The 18,364-nt window shown below is 37.0% G+C and overlaps 1 protein-coding gene across 1 annotated transcript in view; it reads left to right on the top strand.

Annotated features, from left to right (window-relative positions):
• Nucleotides 1-18,364, top strand: part of LOC126473181 (tektin-3-like) — a 154,764-nt gene that overhangs the window by 94,065 nt on the left and 42,335 nt on the right. Inside the window, exon 6 of the mRNA XM_050100069.1 lies at nucleotides 11,688-11,797. Coding sequence (XP_049956026.1) covers nucleotides 11,688-11,797 — 110 coding nt within the window. The remainder of the gene's footprint in view (nucleotides 1-11,687; nucleotides 11,798-18,364) is intronic.

Genomic DNA, 18,364 nt, shown 5'->3' with positions numbered 1-18,364 from the left:
AATTTTCGTTTTGATCTGTTAGGTAGTCTGAAATCTGCCTTCTATTACTCCTGCTAAACAGATAAACCTTCCTCCCTTTTTTTATATTCCTATTAACTTCCATATTCAGGGATGCTGCAACGGCCTTATGATCACTGATTCCCTGTTCTGCACTTAAAGAGTCGAAAAGTTCAGGTCTGTTTGTTATCAGTAGGTCCAAGATGCTATCTCCACGAGTCGGTTCTCTGTTTAATTGCTCGAGGTAATTTTCGGATAGTGCACTCAGTATAATGTCACTCGATGCTCTGTCCCTACCACCCATCCTAAACATCTGAGTGTCCCAGTCTATATCTGGTAAATTGAAATCTCCACCTAAGACTATAACATGCTGAGAAAATTTATGTGAAATGTATTCCAAATTTTCTCTCAGTTGTTCTGCCACTAATGCTGCTGAGTCGGGAGGTCGGTAAAAGGAGCCAATTATTAACCTAGCTCGGTTGCTGAGTGTAACCTCCACCCATAATAATTCACAGGAACTATCCACTTCTACTTCACTACAGGATAAACTACTACTAACAGCGACGAACACTCCACCACCGGTTGCATGCAATCTATCCTTTCTAAACACTGTCTGTACCTTTGTAAAAATTTCGGCAGAATTTATCTCTGGCTTAAGCCAGCTTTCTGTACCTATAACGATTTCAGCTTCAGTGCTTTCTATCAGTGCTTGAAGTTCTGGTACTTTACCAAGGCAGCTTCAACAGTTGACAATTACAATACCGATTGCTGCTTGGGGTTGTATTTTTGAAACTAATGATTGTTGGTAGTGCATGCAATGTAGCGCAAATAAATCTAATACATGTATATTTGATTGTTTATTACTGGGTGCTGTGTTTGCAGCCACTTTGAGGAACCAATCAATGAATTTTGTGGCAAGCAATTTGGAAGTGCCTTAATGTTTGGCAGGACCTGGGGGCTCAGTTTCATTTGGATTGTTAATTTGGTTTTCTTCTTGTTCAGTAATGTTCCAAACAATTTTTGCTGTACTCTCTGAGTGTTCTAATTTTTGAGCATAGTGCATGAGTTTTGCTTTGTGTAATAACAGTGTAGGATTTGACAATACTGTGATAATGAAGTTTCAGATCTTGACTACTGCTCTTTTTCTGAATTGCATACAGCTCTCTGTTTCTAGCACAAGGTAATTTAATTTTGGGAGTTACTTACCCATTATTCTTGCTTCTGTTGAATTTTGCCCTTATTTGTTTTAGGGAAAAATAATACTCAGGATGCTGCATGAATATGTTTAAGAAAAAGTTAAATTTTCCATCACTACTTCTAACACTTTAGACGACAAGAATCGATGTGAAGTTGGATTGCAAAATTCACACCTCTCTCACCTCAGTTGACTTACTTGGTAAGCACAGCCGTTCTTCTTTTCTGAATTGCCAGCTACGTCGATCTCCAAAAACATCTTCTTAGAAGAATACTGCTGGTTAATGGAATTTATCAGACTCTCTCTCTCTCTACTCGTGAAATAAGTGGATGCTCGCAGAATACTTTTAGTTTAGTCTTGGTATATTTCAACTTCCACAAAGCACAAATTCACCATTTCTCACATAAATATTCGAAAGTTTGCAAGTCAACTGATTTATCTCGCATTAGACTCGAGTAAATACATTTACAATAGCATTGGTTCAACAACCACATAATTTATGAACATGTCTTGCTTCTAGCAAGTCCAACACATGAGTTACTTAAAAGTCTAATCTCATTTCTTCATTGTCCTTAACAATCATCACAGTCACTAAACCAGCAAAGAATAGTACAGGCTCTTCTCTACACATACACTGAAACTCTATGGATTGTGCAACAGGTACTTGTTGGCCGCTGCGTCCACATTTTGCTCATGACTGTTTTTAGACCTGCACACGCAAACATGCTATGCACAGTAGGTCGTATTCATCTCTCTCACACTTCTATTTAAAATATTGTGGGTTTGAGACAGAGGAAGGCCAAGTGGTTCTAGAAATTATGTGGAAATCCTCAAAGCACTACATACTGTCTGCCTACTCCATAAATTTCTCCCCCAAATCATTCCCATAATTTCTATCTAAACACTGTGAGTAAATCATTATTTATGATTCTGTGACACAATACTTTTCTACTACGATCTGTAACAAACTAGTCAGTAACAACAAACATAATGTAATTGGATAGATAAGAAATTTACTCACCAAGTGACAGCAGGAAAACACATAAATAAAAAAGGTTTTACTTATGCAAGCTTTCGGAGCTGGTGGCTCCTTCTTCTGGCATAAGGGTTGAAGAGGAAGTAAGAAGGATGAAGGGAAAGGAACTGGAGAAGCTTAGGACAAGGGGTGGAGTTCGGAAACGTCACCCAGAACCGCGGGTCTGGGGAGACTTACTAGATGAGATAAGGAGAAAGGAGTTTGTTTGGGGAGGAGATTTGTAGATTGTACCAACACCTTGACCCCTGAGGGAAGAGAATAGTGTCAGCAAGAAAGAAGAAAACCTCAAGGTAAAGGGATCCTGGATTCCTGTGCTGCAGCGAACGGCTGTTGCAAGCAACAAGAGGAGAACCGCACTGGAAATGACCGCAAAAAAGCCCCTGGACTCTTATGCATCAGGTACATATGATCTGCGTCTGCGAACTCGGCTCCAGTCCACCACCAGCAATGGACGGTGAAACTTTGACAATGCCAGCCACTAGTGCTGACAAAATGTCAGAAAAATCATTAGACAAACGTTGGCTGATGGACCCGAGACAAAAGTTGGCAGTTTGCCAACAAGTGTCCCCAAAAGACATAACAATTTTATATTATGCTTCTATGGAGAGGAGATTTGCTGATTGTACTGATGCCTTGACCAACAATGGAAGAGAATAGCTTCAACAAGAAAGAAGAAAGCCTCAAGGATTCCCATGCTGCAGCAAATGACCATTGGAGCTAGCAAGAGGAGAACCGCACTGGAAATGATTGCAGAAAAGCCCTTGGACATTAGCACGCTGCGTACATATAATCTGCGGCCACAAGCGTGGCTCCAGTCCAATGCCAGCAATGAAGGGTGAAGCTTTGACAATGACAGCCACTCGTGCTGACGAAACGTCAGAAAAATCATCAGACAAACGTTAGCAAAAGAGCCTGGGACGGAAGCCAACAGGCTGTTTGTCAACAGCTGGTCCTGAAAGCCTTAACAATTTTGTATAAACATTATTGTTCTCATTGAACATATGAAGATCTTTATTCAAAGAGATATTGTTTAAAATATGTCATATAATGTAAAATTTTCAATATGATGAATCCCAGAATTGAGTTAACACAAAAAAACTCAATGAATATGGACAGATAAACAATTTCCAGTATGGGGCACACAGAAGGCATTAAAAACTCATTTTGGAAGACAGATGGGCAAACATAACGCAGCACTGATGAGTTAATAAAACGAGAGCTATGAATTAACATTTTAGTATTTTTTATCACAACCAGCAAAACTTTTGAAAAAAAGTGAAAGGAAAAGAAGAAGGAGGAGAACTGTCAATATCATTATAATAATGTGAAACCAAATGAGACATTTACAAAGATGTTACATCTGGCAAATCATTATTTGGAAATTCCACAAGTAAAACAACACATACTGAGAAGTGCAAAATTATACTTTATTCATGTGAAGCTAGTAAAAGGAAAATGATGGTGGTTGTATGCACAAAAATTTTAGTGATATAGTAGACCAGGAGCATTTCTCTGAACTGTTTTGCATATAGTCATCAAACTATTGTCTTTAATGAATGCGCAGCGGGGAACTCTTGAAATGTTATGTCCTACTAGAGTACATCGAGATGCACAAGCTTCTGGCAGTGCACAAGCCATGAAAAGGAAATATTGTAGATTTAACAAAATATTTTGAGAGATGTGTGTAAATTTTAATACAGTGAAAATGAAAATGGATTTATTTTATGAAAGTGTGCAGTAAAAATGGTAGTAAAATTGGTAACCAAACATATTGCAGAAACCTCTTCAGAGACCTCAAAATTCTCAGACTGATGTATCAATGCATTTACTTCCCAACAGTATGTCTGGTTAATAATAAAGTGAATTTATTGCATACTACAAAATTCACAACCTCAATACTAGAAGAAAAAATTATTTCCATATAGACTATTTGCCATTGCCTCCAGTTCAGGGCAGAAAATGTTAAACAGGCTGTCAGCAGACATCAAGTGAAAAACTAGAAATCCACCAAATATTTAGAAACAAAGTTGAAAAAAACCCTATTAGCCATTTATTCTACAATTTATCATAATATGCAAGTCAGGGATTCAAATTTCAGTTAACATGAATGATCATATTCAACAAGTTTTAACATTTCTTCTATACAGAAACATGATAGTGTTCTCTGAAATCAGTATAAGTTATAAATATTTAGGACAAATTAGTAGATAAAAAGAGCGGCACAGTAGGGTAAGAGGAAGAGCGATGTGTGTGTATGCGTGTGTGTGAGTTTGTTTTCCCCACAAAGTGCAACTGATTCTCAGTAATTTGACACTCGATAATTTAAAACTCTCAGTAAATTGAAATTTTTCCCTGAACCCTTCAAAAATACTTGATAATTTGAGAAAAAAAAAAAGGAAGTGTTTTGACTCCATCAGTAATTTGAAGTCATAGTGGTGAAGGAATCTCACCAACACTTTGTAATTTGAAGCCAGGACTCTCAATAATTTTAAGTCCAGACTTCTGTGCTTCTCACTGAAGTCTTCCTATTCTAATTTCCAGTTATAAACTCAGACCACCTGTCATTTGTTCACCCGGTCTGTATCCTATCGAGTCTGCAGTCTGCCTTTGCACTGTGTTGGATTGTATCTGTGTTTAGAAACTGCAAAATGCCTTGAGTGCTAGAAAGAACAACTGTCTTATCAGTTAATGAAAGGATGTATGTTATTGAAGATAGTGTCACGGAAGTGTCTCACTGTTTCCATGGGTTGTTTCAAGTTGAAGGAAAAACTTAAGTCTTTTGCTCAGTCTCTCAGGATTGAAGGATTCGCGGCAAATGATGAGCGGCTCCCAAATTTAATAAAAGAAAATCATGCCATCATGTTAAAGAAAAATCTGTGGAGAGTTCAACATGGACAGTTCCCTTCGTATTGAATGGATTGATGAACTAAAACAACTTTTGAATGGCTACGACCTACACAACATGTTCAACACAAAAACAAAACCTGTTGTTTTTTTTCACACTGTAGCTTTCAAAGACAAAAAGTGTCATGGAAGAACATTGAGCAAGGACAAGAAAAGAAAATCATGCCATCATGTTAAAGAAACATCTGTGGAGAGTGCAGTGTGGACAGTTCCCTTCGTATTGAATGGATTGCTGAACTAAAACAACTTTTGAATGGCTACGACCTACACAACATGTTCAACGCAAAAACAAAACCTCGCTTTTCTTAAAAAATTATTATTATTATTATTATAATTGTCTTAATTTACTTTTAATCAGACTCTAATTTATTTGAATTTTTTCCCCTGTCCATCTTGACTATTTGAACCCATATTATTTTGCACTCTTGGTAATTTGAACTTTTCTCTTGATCCTTTTTAGTTTCAGGTTATCAACTGTTGACATATACTTTGCTATTAATTGCATAATATTCTCATTCATAACACATTAAAATGATATCATCCTAGAAGTAATTCCCATAATTGTTAATGTAAGGAGATTAGTACTAGTTGTAATTGATTGTTAGTATACTCTAGAGAATTAAGCATTCAGTTGCTTGTACCTGTTAATGTATAACTTGACTTATTCCACATTCTTGAAGGCTCTCCTTTGTGATAAGATTTGTAAAGCATGATGTATGAATTAATGACCTGGTGTGCTCCATGGAAGAGATGATGATTGTTCCTGTTTAACATTAATGCCGTAGTAGATAATGTTAGTTAGAGTTATATATTTTTCAGATATGATTTGGTTATACAGGGCTATTACAAATGTTTGAAGCGATTTCATAAATTCACTGTAGCTCCATTCATTGACATATGGTCACGACACACTACAGATACGTAGAAAAACTCATAAAGTTTCGTTCGGCTGAAGCCGCACTTCAGGTTTGTGCCGCCAGAGCGCTCGAGAGCGTAGTGAGACAAAATGGCGACAGGAGCCGAGAAAGCGTATGTGTTGCTCGAAATGCACTCACATCAGTCAGTCATAACAGTGCAACGACACTTCAGGATGAAGTTCAACAAAGATCCACCAACTGCTAACTCCATTCGGCGATGGTATGCGCAATTTAAAGCTTCTGGATGCCTCTGTAAGGGGAAATCAACGGGTCGGCCTGCAGTGAGCGAAGAAACAGTTGAACGCGTGCGGGCAAGTTTCACGCGTAGCCCGCGGAAGTCAACAAATAAAGTAAGCAGGGAGCTAAACGTACCACAGCCGACGGTTTGGAAAATCTTACGGAAAAGGCTAAAGCAGAAGCATTTCTTAAACAGGAGATTGGAAAACCGATGGATCGATTGTGGTGGAGATCATGATCAACAATTCATGTCATGGCCTCCACGCTCTCCCGACTTAACCCCATGCGATTTCTTTCTGTGGGGTTATGTGAAAGATTCAGTGTTTAAACCTCCTCTACCAAGAAACGTGCCAGAACTGCGAGCTCGCATTAACGATGCTTTCGAACTCATTGATGGGGACATGCTGCGCCGAGTGTGGGAGGAACTTGATTATCGGCTTGATGTCTGCCGAATCACTAAAGGGGCACATATCGAACATTTGTGAATGCCTAAAAAACTTTTTGAGTTTTTGTATGTGTGTGCAAAACATTGTGAAAATATCTCAAATAATAAAGTTATTGTAGAGCTGTGAAATCGCTTCAATCATTTGTAATAACCCTGTATATGAGACTGTTTTATCTGAAAAAAAGTTGGTGTAACATCCAGTTAAATCTTGATGTACAATATCAGTGTGGTACAAATTATAGCAGCTGGCACCTTAATCTAGAGAAATGTACATTGTGCTTTTCACAAAATATAGTAAATGATTAATGTGAGGACACTAGAATCAGTTGTGTCTTAAAAGTACTTGAGAGGTACAATGTGCAGAGGTTTGAATTAGAGTGATTATATTAATAAATTATAAGGTACAACTGCTGCCCATCACTATTCTTCAGAAGTTGAAATTTTTAGTACTGCTCATTGACACATATAAAAGTAAAAGTGATATCCCTATCCCAGCTTTCAGAACTGTTAATTCTTTCCTTAGGAGGTAGAAGGGATAGTTTGAGGAAGGTTAAAAAGGAAGGGCAGGTCACTCAGACCCCAAGATTATAGTGACCCACCTGTAATGAGGAAGAGTGTAGACAAAGGTGAAGGGGGAGGTGTCAGGGAGTGTAGGAGGTCCTCCTAACCTCTCTCATTACTTGCACAGCTAACTGCTAGGAGTATCTATTCTGATCAAACAGCATCTATCCTGGCTCAAGGATTTCCAATGTGTTCCCTAGGCCTGTATGAGCACCATTCTAAAGACAGAGATGCAGAATAAATACAATTACAGATGAAACAGCCATTACAAAATGAAGTACTGCAACTTGCAGAAATCCATGGATATTAAAGGAAATACTTTTAGTGTCTTCTGTAAGAACATCAACAGCCTCATTAATAAGATTGATGAACTTCTCAATTCATGCAGCAATATAAAAGGATAAATACTACATCAGCAGACATTTTGTGCATATTATGACATGTAAATCACTGAAATTAAACAGATTCACCTTGGTAGATACCGATAGAAGCTAATATCATACTACTACTTGCTATTATAGCTCTAATAAAAAAAGAGGAGGTAACTAGGGTTAACTATATATGCAAAAAAAAGTGGAATTTGGTAACTCTAAGGCCACTCAGGTTGTTGAATATTGTGTTGAGCAACTCTTTGAATGTTGTGCCACAATAGTTGTACTGACAACCATCTGGGTAGGCAAACACATTAGCGCACATCACTTATGGGACTCGGGGGAGACTTGCCTGCCCTGGATCAAATCGGCCCAGTGGATTAACACCGAGGGCCAGTGTACTGGCCAGCCTGGATGTGGTTTTTAGGTGGTTTCCCACATCCAGTTAGGTGAATACTGGGTTGGTACCCATGTCCTGAGTCAGTTACACAATTTGAAAACAGTCAAAAACATGTTCACACTTTCACTTTGGATGACACTAGACACAGACAGATGGGGTACATAAATTTCATCTGGGTAGGGTGGGGTGGCAGGAAGGGCATCTGTTCATCCTTTAGCACTAACACAGCCAAATCCAGATTAACATGTCGACTCTCGGAAAGTATGGGATAAGGACAGGAAAAATAAGATGCAGACTTAACTAGAAAATCTTTTTTTTTTCTTTCAAGGCCTTCACACTGATTTGTTGTCTTACTGTATTTATTGATGGCACCTAGAGTTGTTGACATCCAACTGTGGATAATTTTGAACATTAAAATTCCCTATAATTGTTGAAAGACAGAGTGAAAAACCCATTGTCAATATGTATGTAAACCCAACATTCTTCAGTGTTTTAGCATTATTAAATAATAAACAAAAACACATCCAAATGAAATTTGTCCCTCACAAAGAATATATGGCACGATGGCCAACCAAATTCAATGATTAATTCATCATAGAGGCTGCAAATATTGCCCCCTCAAGTAAACAACCAGAGATACATTAGATTTACTTGTGCAGACACTGCCTGCTCCACCAACAGAGATTTATTTAAAAAATACAACCCTTAAGCAGATTAAAAAGTTTACCAGGTTCCTAAAAAGTAGCAGTTGTTGTGACTATGGTAGTATATTTTGAAGAATTAAAAATCTTTTGCTCATGTGATAAGTTCACCCATATCTTTGTAATCAGTCAATAACTCAGGGCATGTTTCATGACAGACTTAATTACGTTGCAACTTTCATCATAAGCAAAGCTAGCCTAGTTACATATTTATTTTACTCCATCCACTCTTTTCAAAAGTGTTTGAAAAAATGACCTGTAGTGAAATATTAACTCACTTACCTGATGAGAACTTGTTAACTTCTTCTTAGTTTGCCTTTCTCTGCAAATTATATCATTATTGTAGTCAGGAAAGTTCTGTTAGCTAAATGGCAGTATTTGTTATAAAGCTGCTTGAAAAGTAGTAACATATTGTAATGAGAGCTCTGTATTAAAAGATGTAAGTAACAGTATCTTTGAAAACTACAAAAGTAATCAAGTTAATGTGAAGCTATCAACAGGAGATAAACAGCAGCTATTTAGTATAACAGAGAAAACAGCAGTGTTTTTCAAAATAGCAGCTTTGTTTGTGACTTGATTAAATTTAGCCGGCAGGGATAGTAAATATGAATAACTTTAAGTGGTATGGTGATTATATGTTGTTTATACAGTATACTCAGTTAATTGGTGTACCTTTTGTTAATATATGTCTAACTCCACATCCCTGAAGGTTCTCCTTCTTGGTGGGATGTACAGTGCACAATGGTTGGATGCATGGATGGATGAATGAATGAATCTTTATTGGTGTCTCTTCTTCTTGTCTTATTACTCACTGATCATCATTTCCCACCTTGCAACATCTCTCATTTCTGTTTCATTTTCCCTAGTCCATTAGTGTTTCTGACATCCCTCAATAAACTCCCCCGTATTATTTCTCTGCCTGTGCATTTCCTTTGTTAAGCATTCTCAAAGGTCTTTGTACCAGAACAGTCTTCTTTATTTGCATCCATGCCCAGCATTAACTTGATTTGCAATTCAGATTCACAGAGTCACTCAATCTCACCTAATTAATTTTTATTAGACACATACCATGTGTCATTTTTTTAAGTTGACACATCTCTCTTCACAAATTCCTGCTACTCTCTGCTCCACCATGCTTAATAAACAAATGGTATTTTACTGGCTCTTCCATCTACATACATTCTTTTAAAGAAGGTGTCTAATTGTGTTATTTATTATCTGTATCATGACATTTTTCTCTAATTTCTTGTCAGCACTATACCTGACCCTCAACAAGTTACACTTCTTGCATACTAGCCCAGCTGATTAATCTGTGCAACCCCTACATTTCATCAGAATCATCCTGTTAACAGTGTATCAGGAGTTCTGGTTTTGCTCCTCCATTGCTTTTCAGATCCATTCAAAATCCTAGCATTTTATATTCAGCCATATCTTACATTACCTTCTTATTCAAAAGTGATGATACAATCAAGATACTGAGGCAAGTATGTGGCCAACAGCCTTGATCAACTATCTGTCAACACTACCAAAAATCTGCCATAGTGACCCTGTAACAGATATTCTCGGTGAACTTGACAATCTTTTTAGCCAGGTGGATGTGTCGCAAGTGTTAATTACTGCCTTGATAAAACTTCTCGCTATATTTAAACTGTGTGCTCTCAGCCATTTCCAATTTCCTAATACACACGTTTCACAAACACATACTTTTTTGCAAACTGGCATTCTTTATCCTGGGCACTTATCATTTTTGTGAGCACTTGTAATGTTATTAACTCCACTGAAATTAGTGGATCAGTGCAGACAAACTCAGTGAAGGAGAAATCAGAAAAGGTACAGTGACATGCAACTATGCAAACTCTTCAGATATGCTGCACCCAAAATGTAATGAATACAAAGTGACATTTGAAAATCTGTTCCAATCTATGACAGATTGTAATTTATCTGTCCCAGCCTGGAAAAATAGTTTAATCACTTACACTTTCCCTTCTCCAATTTAGCACTGTGTTTTTACTGGTGCCACATTATTACCATATCGGTATGACAGATTCACATCACATGCCCTCAGTGTAAATCCTCATCAGCTTCATTTTTGGTGGCAAACAATTGTTTCTTTGAGAGAAAATTTACAAACAAATTCAGTGAGTCAGCATTGGAAACAAAATAGTTTCTTCATCTGTGAACTATTGACTGCCTACAGTAGCCTTCCTTGGAGCAGTAAAATTGGCAGCCACAGATCTGGCGAAGGCTGAAGATGACATTTCATTCCATGAAATTGTGGTGAGAACAAAGTCGTGGTGAGCATGAATTACAAAATTTTGTAAAAAATATTGCTAAACTCAATTCTTGCTTTTCCAAACCTCAGTGCTCCTTTTCTGGTGTTGATCTTCACCTATTTGATAGCTTCACATTCCTGTGAAGACGAAACCGACCAAGCAGCAATATCTCTATTTTTTGACATGTGTCATTTTTTCAGAGTTAAACATCCGCTGTTATGTAGGCTCTTTCAGTTAGTATAGTAGTAATACTGAAAATATTGTGGCATCTTTCATCTTTGATCATTTACTTTCCATTTATTTTATTCAAATTTAGCTCTCTTGGTAGACTTCAGTTTCTGCTGCTGATCGATTTTTATTTTATATTCAATACCTGTACCCTGCATCTCTAATTTTTCCTATCTGTGAATTGACATTTCCTTCCTTTCACCATCATATACCATTTTCTTTTGTCTTTGTCATAGTGAAGAGTATTTGGAAAATTCTGAAAGCTCAAGATTCAGATGCATTTTTAAATTTAATGTCTCCTAGCAATAGTTCACCAACTGGTAAATAATAAATATTGCTTGACAAGTGTTCTTTCATACCTAATTTTTCTCCTCATCGATGGCTTCTCATATATAGTTATTTTATTTTTGTGTCTCACACAGGGATTGATCTTGTTCATGATCAGGTTGAAAAATCACTCTTAAAAGAAGTTGAAATTCAAAGAAATTGCCGAGATCGCCTTAAGAGTATTCATGATAAAGTATGCCAACAGGTAAGTGCTAGTAAACAGTTTCAAACATGAATGTTAATAACAATTTTAAAAAATGTGTGTTTTATCATAATTAAGAGAGTAATCTTGGTCAAAGTCAGCAAATTCAGAACTCACAGTTTAGCTGTATTTTGCCCCTTATTTTTTTATGTGATTCAGCTGTTTGTACAATCGCTTCTAGTTTATGTTGTTTCAGTGGCTTGCATGTCAAATTTAACTTTCATCATATAATAAAAACTCTAGTTTTTAATGTCTTTTAATTAGTGACGCACACACACAATAATTCGTGCAAGAGGTGTAGTGTGAGACATAAATAAATTTATGATATTTGAAGTTGTACTGAATATATTAGTCCTAAGCAAATTCTGAACTATTAGTAAATCATAGATGAAAGAGGCAATCAATTAACAAAAAGACAAACAGCGAAGGATGCTGCAGGTGTGAAGAAAGAAACTATTAAACGGTATAAGGTGGTTATTAGAAAGAAAGAGTTGCAACAAAACAGTAATAGAAATGTACTGTAGCAGAATATTTTGAAGTAAACAAAACTGTTGGGAAATGTCAGTGGATGTGATAAAATACAATAAAAATTTTTGTAAGCAACAGTTGAGAACAAAAAAAAGTATAAAGGATACAAATTAAAAAAGATTGTGGCACAGTAACCAAAACAGAATGGAAGTTCTCTGAGCATTTAAAGATTTCATAAATTCTTTTTTGTAGTTGAAGAAATGAGTCAGAAACATAGGCAGTCAATAACAAAATTACTGGTGTTCTGGAAACAATTCCAGAGGAAATGTGTAAAGCCATTTGAGATGTGATGAAAGGAAAGGTGCATGGAGGTTATGGTGTCTCATTAGGAATGGTTAAAGCCTGAGGAAAGTAATAGAGAAGGAACTTGTGAAATTATTTAAAGTATGTCTGTGATGGAAGACAATTACTTACAACTGGAGCATTAGTCTATCTCATGAAAAAGGAGATGTACTAGACATAAAAAACTGTTGCTTCAACATATGTTAGTATACTGAAATTCTAAAGAATATACACTGTCCAGCCATTAATGTGATCACCTGTGAGAAGCCTGAATAACCACCTGTTGTTGCAGACTTCTGTGAGATGTGTAGGAAGAGTGTCACTAAGGTTCTGGAAGGTACCAACAGGGATGTGGAGCCACGCTGACTCAAGTGCAGTGGCCAGCTGTGCTAGGTTTCTTGCCTGAGGATCCACAGTGTGAACAGCTCAATCTATGTGTTCCCACAGATTCTTGATTAAGTTAAAACCTGGGGAGTTTGGTGGCAAGGAGAGTGCAGTAAGCTCATACAGGTGCTCTTCAAAACGTGTGCATACTGTGAGCTGTGTGACACATTGCATTGTCCTGCTGGTAGAAGCCATCGTGCCAAGGAAAAACAGACTGCATGTAGGGATGGTCATGGTCCGTAAGGATAGATGCATACTTGTGTTGATCCATTGTGCATTCTAGAATGACGAGATCACCCAGGGACTGCCATGAAAATGTTCCACAGACCATAATGCTTCCAGGGTTTTTGCTTCAGATGTTTCATTCCATACACGCCAACGGCTATCTGTCCTTCATAGCATAAAATGTGATTCATCTGAAAAGGCCTTCTATTGCCATTCGTCAGATGTCCAATTGCAGTATTGGTGTGCCAATTGTAGCCTTTGTTGCCGATGAACAACAGTCAGTGTCAGATTGTAGCCTTTGTTGCCAATGGACAGCAGTCAGTGTTAGTACATGAACCAGGCACTTGTTGTGGAAGCCCATATGCAGTTGCATTTACTGAAAGATCTTGAGGAGACACTGTTGGTAGCTCCTTGGTTCATCTGGGCAATCAGATACACAGCAACTGCATGTCTATTTGGCCATACACGTCTCCACAGCCATTGTTCACCAATGTCATCTATGGCCCGTGATACACCGCAGTAGCATTAACACTGGTGTTGGATAGCACCATTTTGCTATGCATGGCTTACTTTACCCAAGGTGGCATGTGAACAGTTTACAAACTTAGCCATTTCTGAAATGCTTCCGCTCTTGGCCTGAAAGCCAATGATCATGCCCTCTTGGATATCAGATAAGTCATTCTGTTTCTGCCTTACAACAGTGACTGTGTCTCTCCAGCACAGTTTATGTATCCTCCATTGCTAGTGCTGTGAGTGGATCTTGCACATTAACATTGAACATAGGTGGTGGTCACATTGATGTAACTGGGCCATGTATTCTTACATACTGCAGCTACCACTAGACTAAAAGAAGATTGAAAAATTCAGCCAAGATTTTTGAAAGAATTTTACTAAACTGAATAAGTGAAAAGATAGAAAAGGAGCTGAGTGAAGAACAGCATGGGTTAAAGGAAGAAGCATGATTGACCTGATATTTTCTATCCATCAACTAATGGAAAAAAGTTGGGAGTATAACAAAAGGGTGATAATGGTTTTTATAGACATAGAAAAGGCATATGACTCAGTTAACAGGGAAAGACTCTGGGAAGAAATGAAGAAGATAGATATAGAAGATGGACACATTAATGTAATAAAGACAATGTACAGAGGACTCAATTATAGAACTAGAACACCATTGGGGAACTCTGAATACTTCAAGATATGACAAGGACTTAAGCAAGGAAGTATTCTATCACCTGCACTTTTTAATGTTGTGATGGAGGGAATGAATAGGGCAGTTAAAGATATAGTAAAAGAAAAAGACAAAAAGATGGTTTTTGCAGATGATATGGTAATATAACATTCATAAACTAAGGGCTTTTGAGTATGCAGTGGGGAGATGCATATTGAGAATTAGTAGGAGAGAGAGAAATGCAAACAAATGGCTCAGGGAATAGGCTGGATTAAAAGACATAATTATGCCTGTCATGAAAATGAAATAAAGACGGATGGATTATTTAGCCAGGCAAGCAAGTTGTTTACTGGATTGCAAGAGATAAGAATGGACTTCTATTATGTTATGGAGGACAGGTAGCTGACATCAGAAAACAAAACATTGATGTGTATAGTTGAAGATCAAAATGCATGGAAGTGTTTAGAGGAGAGGAGGCAACCTTTTGTCTAGTAATTAAGTTCAAATGGTTGATGATCATGATGATGGTAATGGTACTGAATTATTAAGTATTTGTATTAGTTGTGAAGATAATCATATTATAATCATTTTATACATTTTCTATGGTTTCTTAGTTGCTTCTGTAATCATGTAGATGTAGTTCATCTTTGCAAACACCAATAGGTAAACAACACAGATACCAAGGAGCAGGTTACAATGTCAAGAATTCAAATCAGCATATCTGGGAATAACAGGCAGAAATTTCAAAACTAGGTATAAAGAACACACATGAAGCTAGAAGTATGAAAGTAGCCATTGAACCTTTATTGAACATCTTACAAAATCTGGACAAGAATCATATAACATGAAATAGGATGTGAAAATTATTAGAGTGAACAGTTACAACAGAAAACTCCTAACATTACAGAAAACTTTCACATACAAGGAACTCTTTCAATGAACTAAAGAGTAATACATAATTAAAATGAATGTAAGCTACAACAAACACAGATACAAAATATTATTGGACTAAATAATAAATTAATCCATCTCTCTCTCTCTCTCTCTCTCTCTCTCTCTCTCTCTCTCTCTCACACACACACACACACACACACACACACACCACACACACACAAACACACACAAAGCAAACAAACATCAAATTATGTATAGACACCACCACACAAACAAAAGACAAATGATAAATACTCGGTGACAGTTGTAACACTACACACTGTAAACTCACAGTCAACAACCAACAATGAAAAGTGGAAGTGGAGAGTTCAGGTAAATGTGTTAGAAAAAAAACTTCAAAAATCTGCCGTCTAGAGTATGTATACCAACTAAATATGAGTCCAGGACAACGCACATGGATTAATAACATCAGAAATGGTAAATAACACCAAATGCTGATTTAGCATCATGAAAGTTGTGCTGAAAAAGTTGTTTCTCACCCCAGAAAACAAGATAATAGCAAGAAAAAAAATGTAATGTACTAACATATATTACAGGCCACTGAGGATGCTTTGCAAATAAAAGAAGCAAAACATGTAAGGCACGAAACACATTATCTTTCATTTAGTTTCAAAGATGGAATACATCTCCGTGAATAAGCATATTATTGTTACATTCAGCTACCAGGCACTGCCACACACCAAAATGTTTTGGAGCCAGGGTCATCCATCAGAATGTTCTGGAACCAGAGGAGCTGAGTAATGAACCAGCTGAAATGTGCAAGAAGGAATATAAATATATTTCAAGTTAATTAGTTTCTGATCCACAGATAATTTTACAGTGATGTTAAATGTTGCATCTTAATTCAACAATGAAATATAATTAAAAGAAAAGAATAAAACACAGTTAAAGTTCAACAGATTTGTATGTCCAGGCAAATAATTCCTCACACATCTAGTTACACGAAGATTCGTACAGCATGTGCAATGCTCTTTTAAGTATTCCTACTTGCAGACAATATGAGGACTATGACAGTGTCCCTGCCTTTCCATTACATCCCATCAGCCCATGTTGTAGTGGGGTGGTGTTGCAGAACAGAGCAGTGCAGAGTATTGGACAGCCACCATAGTGCTGCTTTGCAAGTAGATATAGTGGGCAAGGGAACAACATGTCACACATGTGGTAAACCACTGAAATTGTGAGAGGAATTACGAGTAGGGAGAGTTATTCTCTGCAGCTACTTTGAGTGCTGAAAAATAATACTAGCAAAAGACAATAAATCGTTATCCATAGAACAGTGCTGTTAGAGTTTATCATTTTCATCAATGCGTATCAAAGAGAAGATTGAGAGAATGATATGTCCAGCAAAACAGAATTAACTAGTAGAAAAATTGAGCCTTTCATCATTTGCCCAGTTGAGTTTTGACAATGCTTCAAGATGTCATTGACCATGTTTGACTGCATCTCACAGTATGAGGCACTTACCTCGTCTTGTATGAGACGTTCCCCGGGAGGGGGAGGGGGTGGGGGTGGACTGCTGTGGCCTGTTGTAGGGTTGTGAGCCACTGCGGCCTATGGTGGGATGAAGCCTCTCCATCATTTCTATCTCCCTGGTTTAATACATACATACTTAATTTAATTAGCCCTGAAGAACAATTAGCAAATACCCAATTCATTTAAAATGCATTGTTATTTGGTAATACTCCAAGCAATTGCAAATGCTTGTGGCAAGTTCACTGTAAGCAGTGTAGGAAGACATCTAGAACAGTGTGATAGTGGTTGTTTGTAATTTTGAAGTGTATTTCACTTGATGCAAGAAGGAAAGCTGATATAGTGCTAGTCTCTCTGTTACCACAAATGCCAGTTTTACTGCTTTACATATTCACTAGAGATGAGGCATATCTGCAGTTAAGGCAGTTGTTCAAATAAATGTTCTTCTACTGAATGACAAAAAATTGAATATGCTTTTGGAATAATGAATGCTATTACATGTATTTATATGCTTGCAAATGTAATTATTACAAAAAAAAACTAAACAGTGGCAGTCCAAGCATCACCCGTAATGAATTTGTACATAGCTACCACACAAGACAAATAAATGATATACACGTACAGCAGACAAACACAGTGCTATTACAGAAAGGCATACTCCACCCTGGGATCAAATTGTGCAATGCACTACCCAAATCCATAAAAATAACATGGACTTAAACAAGTCCAAATCAACTGTGAAGGAATAATTGGTTGAGAACTGCTTCTATACAGTAAGGGAATACCTGGAAAAACAAAACTTCCTCACCGATTATGAATGTTTTTATAAAATGTGTGGAGTAAGACAGTATTGTATGATTTTATCTTTTGCTAAAATGATGTATGAAAAAAGAAAACAAGTCAAGGAATGTGTATTGTAATTAATGAACAGTCCATTACATTTTGTACACTGAACAGTCCTAGATTCACAGGACCAATACGTAAATAAATAAATAAATTGTAAGTGGAGAACACTTCAATACGCAATAGAAACTTTGCCACAATGTGCTGAACATTTTGTGAAATGTGTGTGCACTCCGCAAAACACTGTTATCGGCCTAGAAGAATCCCTCAATGTGCAGTGGAAATCAAGAATTGCATGCAATTTAGCATCTGACAGGGTGATACTTAAACAGAGCTTTGAATAAGGCTATCCAAAAAAGAGATCCATGCAAACTTTCTGTAACACAATGAAGTATGGTTTTCATTTGGTTGTTAGTTGTGTTACTTTGCACTTTATTATTGGCTGTCATTTTGAGCCAATAAAAGAAATAAAAATGTTAAGTAAATGTAAAAGTTTTTCACTGTAACATAGTGTGTAACTATCTGACTACCTCATCCCATAACTTGTTCAAAATGAGTCTTTGATGATGATTTTTACAGTGGACAAGGGCACCAAGTAAACATATTTGATACCAGCATGTCCACTGATGCAATTTTTAACAAAACTGCAAGTGAAAAACAATCACAACAACAATGTCAAACCTATCTGATGCTGCTACCTGTAGCAGTAGTCT

Source organism: Schistocerca serialis, chromosome 4 (genome assembly GCF_023864345.2).
Source record: "Schistocerca serialis cubense isolate TAMUIC-IGC-003099 chromosome 4, iqSchSeri2.2, whole genome shotgun sequence".
Classification (NCBI taxonomy): domain Eukaryota; kingdom Metazoa; phylum Arthropoda; class Insecta; order Orthoptera; family Acrididae; genus Schistocerca; species Schistocerca serialis.
The sequence above is the reverse complement of the archived record's forward strand: the minus strand, read 5'-3'. Positions and strand labels throughout refer to the sequence as shown.